We start from the raw sequence: 8,973 nt of genomic DNA, 5'->3' as shown, positions 1-8,973 counted from the left end.
AAACCAGGAGCACATGGACTCCTACCAAGTTGGTACACAAACAAGTTTAGTCATCCTTGTACCCCCCATTGCATTCTGACTTTGTCTTCCTACTCGAACTGCCATCTAATTTTCTCCTCTGAACAGGCAGAGGAAGAGGGTGGCCTTATAGAAATACATTTATTAGCTAGAAATCCCCCAGTGTAAACATCAACTGTTATGAAATTAGAGACACCAACTTTTGCAGTTTGGGTTTATTTCAATTACTGTGATCACGCCTGGTGCAAAAAGGAGGAGAGGTGCCCTAGCGGATGAAAAGGACAAATCCTTCCATCTACAGAGAATAAAGCAAACTGGCAGAACACGCTTGCAGGAATAAACCCCCTCCTCCCTAAACTACAGGAGTCTTTGGTTATGTTGCAGAAAGTTCACTGCGTTAGCTTATTTTCGATTCAGCGTTTCAAAAGGCAGATTCCTTGGCGAGTACATTGCTAGCCTTTGGTCCCACTAGTGGTGGCAGAAGCAAGTGTGCGGTCTCTGTGGCTGACTAGCAACATGAGGCACCGTCCCTGTTTTTACAGAGCCTTTGCAACTTCCCTGAATCCCATCGCTCTGCTTCTGGCACAGTGCTGTGTGCCCCATTCCATCCTTGGCTTGGTAAAGGGGGCCTGCTTATAGCTCAGAACTTGGGAGTAATGGCTCTCAAGAGATGGGAGCCCACACCTTCCCAAAGGGCACAGCTGGGCTGTGATTTCCTTGGGGGCTTTCACCATTTTCAGTGGTGCTTGGGGAAACCAAGGGCTTTGCTACAGCTCTGGCTTTTTGCTGCAGGCACATAACACTTCTTCCATGCATTATTTGTGTGTGCCTATGAAAGTGTGCAAATGCTTGTGCCCCTGTTGCTGGCACCGGATTCTGTCCCTACACTAGAAACGGGAATGACCGAATACTATTGAATTGTGTAAAAAATAAAACATCTGCTTAGTCTCGTCCCTTAGGAAAACCCACAACGCCTAACAAATTTGTTGAGGCATAAGCTGCTCCGGACTAGAGACGCTCTGTTAGAAAAATAATAGTTCAGGGACTGCAGTATGAGTCACACTGTTCTTGCTGTGACTATATGTGGGCTGCTTATCGGAATGACACAGAGACACCGCTCACTCTTTGTGCCTCAAAGCTTTTGGCCCTACTATTTGTCAAACATTATACATGCGCACCCATGTTTGTTTGTGTGTATGCATACAGTGGCCGGGTTCTCACGTAACACCAATCTGTTGTTTGTTTAACAAACCATTGCTTGTTTCTCCAGTTTGTTTTGTTTCCCCGCTACTACCTCATGCCTTTGTAATTTGGCAAGCATCTGCAGCGCTCATGAAAGGTCCTACACCGTAGTTGAAGCAAGCCATGGTTTGTATGCCAGCAACAAACTAGGACTTCGGACCAAACCATAAACTGCTGGTTCACGCATATACTGTAATACTAAACCATGGTTTAATAACTCTTGCTTGCTAAACCATGGTTTAGTGTTATGTGCACGCACCACTTCGTGCAGCTGATGAAATGGGACCTGGCCTGCTAAAGCTGCTGCCGCCACCATAAATCTTGTTATTAGTCTTTAAGGTGCCATAAGACTGTTGCTTTCACTGCGAAACTACTTGAGTGCCAAGTTCCTCAAGGGTAGCTACAGTGATTGTTTGTGCACCTGTCATGTTTATATCTAAAGGGGGAGAGGCTGGGGTTTGTTTGTGGTTCCCTTTACATGAAAAGAGCACCTTTGCAGTGCTGGTGCAAAGGAACGAAAAAGCAAAAGCAGATTTGAGGTAAAATGGTGGGAGGTACAGTACAAGTCCCTCTCAACTGCACACCCCTTTGGGTGCAAAACTTGACACACCTACTTCGTAGACTGCCACTCTATGACTGCTCCATCACCTCCAGTTAAGGCCTAACTATAGCTACTCCTGTGGAATTTAGCATTCTAAGATTCCCACCTAGTTCATCAAAACACTTAATGCCCTACTTGTCTCTTTGTAAAAAGCTTCGAGAGGGCGGGACTCTCTTCCCAGCTAAGTTAACAGCAGGCATTGCTCTTCGGCAGCTGTTCCAATGTCTCGCTACTCAATGCGGACCCAATAAACTGGCAGCTTCCCGGAGCACTGAGGTGAGGCAGCCGCTCTACTGCACCCTTGGAAACTCACTTCTTCTGGGTGGGGTCTCTGCATATTTCCCCAAGGAAAATATAAAAGCAGGAGGCTGGGCGGCTTCCCAGGCTGCAGGGCTATTGCTGCAAGAGTGGTCGTTCTGCACACGCCACTGTGCAACGGGGAAAGCTGCACGCTAGGTGTTCGTAAGCTGTTTCTTCCGAGTGCGGCAGCTTCTTCCCTGCAAGTTTTGAGGGTGAAGACCTCGGAAGGTAAACGGTGGCATTGTGCATCTGCCCCGATTGTCCCTGTCAAGCAATCGCTTGCCCCTTCCAGTTGAAGGCCATAAATCAGGAGAGGAGAACCTTTGACCCTCCTGGTGTTTCCAGCTCCCGTCAGCCCCCAGCCAGAATGGTCCGTGGCCAGGGAAGATGGAAGCCAAAGTACTGCAACATCCAGGGGTCGGTCCCCCGCTCCCCTGCAGCTTCTAGCACGGGAGTTAGCCGGAAACTTCCCCATGTAATAATATCCATGTCTTCACCAGTGCAATGTGGCCTCTTGGTTTTTGGAGATGGACTTGACCATGGGGCAGTGTTAACTCCTTGACGCAAGGAAGTTAGAGTCTTTTGTTTTCTCACAGCCTCCTCTGAGAGACTGCCAAGTTCTTTGCGCACAGTAAGGTTTGCTTGTTCCTGAAAGCACGCTCCTTGTGCAATTTTTTACTAGCCCACTTGACAGAAGGGGGAAAGTCCTGGCATGGCCTGCTGGAGCCCACTGATATTACCCATTTGGGGGCAGGGTTGAGGGTGCCTCTCTGGCAGCGGCCACCCGCGTTACGAGCGGCAGGCGGCACAGCAGAACTCTGCCTCCTTCACGGCGCTGTAGCTGCAGCCCACGCAAGCCACATGGAACCAGGCGTCGCAGCCGTCGCACTGAACCCACTCCACCATCTCGTCCTGAGGAAGGTGGCACCTCGGGGCGGCACACGGCTCTGACGTGGACAGAGTCTGGGAGAAGACTTGGCAAGTGCTCCCCAAGGGGTTCTTCCGTGGCCGGCCACGCCGTTTCCTGCAAAGGAACAGGGAGGGGTAAATCCGAAAACTGGCACCTGTATTCCCCATTCCCCATCCCACTGTGCACAGAAGTTACCAGCATCAATCCCTGGCCTCTCTGGGTATGGCTGCGAAAAGACTCCAGGCCAAAAATCTGGGATGCCTGTGCCAGTCAGTGTAGAACAGGCACCCCCCAAACTCGGCCCTCCAGATGTTTTGGGACTACAGTTCCCACCATCCCTGACCACTGGTCCTCTTAGCTAGGCATGATGGGAGTTGTAGTCCCAAAACATATGGAGGGCTGAGTTTGGGGTGCCTGGTGTAAAATAACGAGCTGGTTGGGCTAATAACAGTCTGACTTGGTCCAAGGGAGCTTCCTATGTTGTTTAAGAAAAGCCAAAGGCCAGTGCCTTTTCATTGGTGGCTTACAAGCAGATATTAAAATGAGAGTTTAGTCAGTGGATCAGAAACAAAGTTAAGAGAAAATGATGAGAAGAGAAAAAGTCAAACCCCAACAGAACAAGCTGCACATAGATAGAAAGGTTTATTAAAAATGACCTTTTTATTGCCATAGGTTTCGCAGGACACCATGCCCACTGCACAGATTCTGGATTAGTATTGGGCGACGGCGGGGGGGGGGGCAGAATCTTAGAATTGTAGAGTTTGAAGGGAGCACGAGGGTCATTTAGTCCAACCCCCTGCAATGCCGGAATCTTCCACTCAACGTAGGGCTTGAACCCACAACCCTGAGATTAAGAGTCACATGTTCCACCACCTGAGTTATCCAAGTGGTGCCTTCCTTGTAAACCACTTCCAGCGTGGGGCAGATGAAGGGACAGATAGAAAGGCATTAATATGCAAGTTTATAGTCATGTGGTTCATTTCTAAGCTGTCCTCTCCAGCAAACCCAGAGAAAGCTGCCATGCCCAGCCTCTTCCTGCCCATCCAAAGCCCAAGAGCTTCATAATCTGGCTGTTCCAGAAAGCCTCAGGGCCTCTGAAAAAGTGAGTTGCCACATATGTCTGCAAAAGGACTTGTTACACTGCCCTGGCCGGATATACAACTAGCAAGTTTTAACCTGTTACTTCGCCCCGCTTTACATGCCTGTCCACAGCCGCTAAAGCAGGGCTAAGGAACTCCAGAATTTGTTGGACTCAAACTCCCATCAGCCCCAGTCACGGATAATGCGAGTTTGGGTTTGCAACAACTGGAGGGTCACAGATTCCCCCATCCCTGTGTGTCAATAGTTGGGCTGCAGCAGGGGGGGGGGGGGTGTCAGAATTTACAAGGCGTGCAATTGGACTTCTACAGAATATGGCCTCCAGTTCACGATTCCAAACGCTGAGAATTTCAGCTATCCAGTATAGTATATTATAAGAGGCTGCTGAGTTAGAAACTGGCTACAGTGGCTACAGCAGCAGTGAGGGGTCTCTTGCCCACAGGTGTAACCAGGCACCATTTCAAACTGCATGGGCAAAGGAGAAAGCGTTGCCTGACGTCATTGTAACAGGTGACTGACAGACGGGTGGCTCTAACTAACTTTGAAACTTGGCGCATGCCACTGGGGAAGGGAGGAAGGATCCAATTCACCCCCTGGACTCGAGACAGAGAAGGTACCTTTCACTCTCATGACAGCTACACAGGAAGGAAGGAAGGAAGGAAGGAAGGAAGGAGAAGAGGAGTTTGGATTTGATACCCCGCTTTATCACTACCCGAAGGGGTCTCAAAGCGGCTAACATTCTCCTTTCCCTTCCTCCCCCACAACAAACACTCTGTGAGGTGAGTGGGGCTGAGAGACTTCAAAGAAGTGTGACTAGCCCACTAGCGGGGAAGCGAACCCGGTTCCCCAGATTACGAGTCTACTGCTCTTAACCACTACACCACACTGGCGTAGGAAGGAAGGAAAAAGAGAGTAAGAAAGAAGGGAAGTCCTTAGCTCGCTGTTTCTCAACCTTGGGTCCCCAAGCTGTTGTTGGCCTACAACTCCCATCATCCCTGATGATGATGGGAGTTGTAGGCCCACAACAGACGGGGACCATTTCCATCAACGCTATGGAAATCTTTCTGTTAAACCAGAAACATGGAGATCATGACAGTGCCCCCTGGCGTGAGCTGTATCAACCATAATGCGGACTCAAAAAGGGACTCACCCACTGGGTGTGACGTGGAGCTTCGGAGGACCCTCGTCTTCCTGCAAGTTCTGGCTCACCTCCGGCACTCTCTGCTGGAGCCGCAAGGCGCTGTGGCAATGAGCGTAACCGCCCAGCCGCTGCTCCTTGCCCTGGGCCGGCTGCTCCTCCTCGAGTCGCGTGATCTCGTCCTCCAGCTCGGGCAGCAGCGTGTGAGCCGACTTGCGCCGGTTCCGAGAGGTTTTCGGCTGAGCAGGGGGTTCCGCGCACCGACCGCGGCCCAGGGAGAAGGTGAACGGCTGCGGCTTGAGCTTGCTGAGGCTGCCGATGGAGCTGAGGATGAGGGTGGCTTTGGAACGGCAGGAGAGGGCAGTGGGCGAGTGGCGGGACAGAGGGCGGATGCGGTGGTTGCCGGAGGGCAGCACCGGCCGGAAGCCGCAGTAGGAGGAGGCCCAGGGGGCTTTGGGCTCCGTGATAGCAGCAAAGTCCTGCGGCCGGACGTGGACTTTCTGGAAGAGGAAGTAGAACTCAGAATTGCCATGCGGGGGTGGCAGGGCACAGCCCTCAGGGACTGGGCTGGGGTGGCCAAAGGTCAGAAGGTCTCCATCGTTCAGGTCCACTCGCTGGCCATGGGACACCCGGACGGCGTTGACGTAAGTACCTGAAGGGATAATGGGGCAAGAGAGGAAGCTCACTTTCTATATATCAACCAGTGCAATGCCTATAGGTGTGTTTGTGGAGGTTTTGAAGGCAGCCCAGGACTCCATGCTGAGCGCAGGACACATCATAGCCTTTTGTGGGGCTCCTGCCGGTGGGGCACCATCCCCAAATAGAGTACAGTCATTAACTTTTCCCCATAGGCATGGATGGCACCCTCTCACTTGTGTGGGACAAAACACATGTATAGCGGGGAGAAACTTTGGCGTAGAGGCTGACTTTGCTACCTTGACCCATGTGATCCCACCCATTAAGTCTGCAGGGTCCAATCTGTTTGTTGGCTGAACTGAACAAGCTCCAGGTGAAGGTAGCCTATGGGTCTCAAACCCTTGGTGAGTTAGGGACTTCCCCTGCACACAAAGACAGGTTCCAGCACATTGAGTGGACGAGACCAATAGAAGGATGTAGAGGGAAGTGAGGGGCAGATGGGGCTTGGCAAGCCAGAAAGGGAGTCCATCTAGGACTGGCATAGGCAAACTCGGCCCTCCAGATGTTTTGAGACTACAGTTCCCATCATCCCTGACCACTGGTCCTGTTAGCTAAGGATGATGGGAGTTGTAGTCCCAAAACATCTGGAGGGCCGAGTTTGGGGATGCGTTATCTAGAAGGAAAGCTCTGATCCTAAACCTGTGCTGCCTTTGGGAGTCCTTGGGAGAAGAAAAGGCCTTTAAGGAGTAAACCCTACACAAAACCAGAATGGAGGTCCTAAGGCAGTTGGATGGCGCCTTGTATGTACGCCTCCTTCCAGCAACTCCTGCAGCCATGCTGGGTCCAAAGGTATTGCTCTGCTTCCCTTTGGATCACTTCAGTGAGGTGAGAGAGGGGTCTCGGAGTTTGGGCAGCCCAAGACCTCCACACACGCTGCCCAGGCTTGTATCCCGGGGAAGTCACTTTGGTGCTGCTAATGCAGCAGTTTGACTTCACCCCTGGAGATGCGTGCCACTGTCTCTCAAGACAGGCAGGTGCCAACCACACACAGATGGGTGGAAACAGAAAAATGTGAACAGTGGGGGACAAAATGCCATTTATGGTTTTCCACAGGAATGACAGACTACATTTCATGGCCGTTTGTATCTGTATGTCTGTCTCTCTGTCTCACACACATACACACATCCCTCTTGTGGATAAATTTATGCAAATTGAAGCTTTGGTCAACATGGCTAGTTCCACCTGTCTTACCACACTGAGGATCAGGAGCCGAGCATAAAGCAACATCTTTGCAATGGTTAGATCTGAATGTAACCCCCCCACCCTTGGTTGCACAAACAGTTCTGAGGACTCACCGTGGGTGCTGTAGTCTACCAGGCCAACTCGCCACTCCCCAGCAGTGCTGTCCGCATCCCTCTCAGCATGGATCTCTGCATGGATCCGCGAGACCAGGGCTGGGTTCTCCTCCGACACCAGGACGACATCGCAGACCTCAGCTCGGCGGCCCAGCCGATAAGTGCAGCTAGGCCTGGCAGGCCGGAAGGTGTAGAGATCCCGGTTGGGTGAATCCGCAGGCGAAGCCGGGCCCATCCGGAGTAACTGGAAGCAGGGGAGGGCCTCGGAGAGCATGGCTTGCTCCCGGTGTCTCCCTCAAGCACAGAAGGGGTGGCGGACAGGGCTCTTGGCTTCACCCAGGAGGAAAAGATGGGGGCACCGCGCTTCCGATAGGTGGGAACGCGAATCAGGCAGCAGAGGTGGCAGCAGGGCTTAATGGTTGCGTCCACTCCACACAATCATCACACCTTCAGCTATGATGAGCAGGTAGCTTCTGAAAAGGCAGCAAGGTCTTCAGTGTTCAGACTGGAAACATAGCAGCATCGAATGCAAAGAAAAAGTCAGAAGTGCAAAACGGGGCAGCCAACGCGAAGGATTGACTGGGTACCACAGGACACAAGCTCTGCAGCTACACGTTAAACTGCAGAGCACGGATTTTGGGGTGTTTTGCCGGGAAAACACACGTCACCTGCTACCCTGATGGGCCTTATTGCACAGGAAAGCAAAGCCTTCTCTCCGCCCCGTGACCAAACCACTCCAAAGCCCGTTTCTTGGCCAGGAGCGCGACTTCAGACATTCTCCGAATGCAATTTGCTCAAGACAAAGGGGCCCAGAACCCTGAACGGACGCGGATCTATTCCCCCACCCTACAAGTTGCAAGTTGCCTTTGGGTGCCTGGAAACCCCTTTTTCCGCTGGCACTAGTGCAAGGGCGCTCCGGAAGGCCCCTGCAAGGAGACGACCACCTGGTCCCCCCGCGATCCTCTCGCAGCCGCTGCTGCGCCTGCAAGTGTGACTCTGGGACTCCGGAATGCCGGGGTCCTGACAGGGGGCGGGCTCTAGAACCCCCGTCTCCTTGACAACGCAAGCAGAGGCCTCGGTCCCCTTGGCAACGCACTTCCTCGGGGCCCTCTCGCCTCTCTTCCCGCAGGAGCCAGCGGCGGCTTTCCCGGCAGCGGCAGCCACAGCTGGAGCCGGGAGTTTCTGCGGCGGCCGCTACCGAGGAGCTCCGAGCGGCGCGCGCTGCCTCGCGATTGGTCCAGATTAGGGAGGAGAAAGGGGGATGGCGGCGCCGCCGGGCCCTATTGGCCAGCTGGAGGGAAAGCCTCCGTCCTCATTGGCCGAGAGCGGCGAGGGGGGCGGCGAGCGTGCATGAGCGCGCGAGGTAAGGAGTCCGGGCTCGGGCGGAGGAAGGTCCTGATTGGCCGGTGCCTCACAGAACCAGCGTCTGGGGTGGGCGATGCGCTCGTGGCGCGTTTCCAGCGGGGGAAGGAGATTGGCTGGGCCTGCGGGCGGCTGGACCGGCGTTGGAACCGCGCATGTGCGGGACGGCGAACGTCGGCAGGTGCGGCCCCAGCTGACTTGCTTGTCATTGCGCTGTCGCCCGCGCGGGAACGCAGGCGCCCAGGGGTCTCCGCCCCGCCCTGCCAGCCTGTCCTCGTGGAAGAAGCATCTCGCGTAAGGGAAAAGAGGGCGG

General features: G+C 53.4%; 1 protein-coding gene across 1 annotated transcript; it reads right to left on the bottom strand.

Annotated features, from left to right (window-relative positions):
* Positions 1–222: 222 nt before the first annotated feature.
* TCF19 (transcription factor 19) lies at positions 223–7,710 on the bottom strand. Its single transcript, XM_035098594.3, has 3 exons — positions 7,299–7,710; positions 5,320–5,959; positions 223–3,185 (listed from the first exon to the last, which is right to left on the bottom strand). The coding sequence occupies exons 1-3, from the start codon at positions 7,570–7,572 to the stop codon at positions 2,951–2,953; spliced, it is 1,149 nt and encodes a 382-aa protein (XP_034954485.1). The 5' UTR covers positions 7,573–7,710; the 3' UTR covers positions 223–2,950.
* Positions 7,711–8,973: the final 1,263 nt, after the last annotated feature.

Source organism: Zootoca vivipara, chromosome 2, assembly GCF_965207765.1.
Source record: "Zootoca vivipara chromosome 2, rZooViv2.hap1.1, whole genome shotgun sequence".
Lineage (NCBI taxonomy): Eukaryota > Metazoa > Chordata > Lepidosauria > Squamata > Lacertidae > Zootoca > Zootoca vivipara.
This window is presented reverse-complemented; position numbering and strand designations above follow the sequence as displayed.

Coding starts and splice junctions, on each gene's coding strand:
- TCF19 (XM_035098594.3), bottom strand. CDS start 7,572: ATGCTCTCCGAGGCCCTCCCCTGCTTCCAGTTACTCCGGATGGGCCCG. Junction 5,960..7,298: donor GGTAGACTACAGCACCCACG/GTGAGTCCTCAG, acceptor TTATCCCTTCAG/GTACTTACGTCAACGCCGTC. Junction 3,186..5,319: donor CTCCACGTCACACCCAGTGG/GTGAGTCCCTTT, acceptor GTTCCTTTGCAG/GAAACGGCGTGGCCGGCCAC.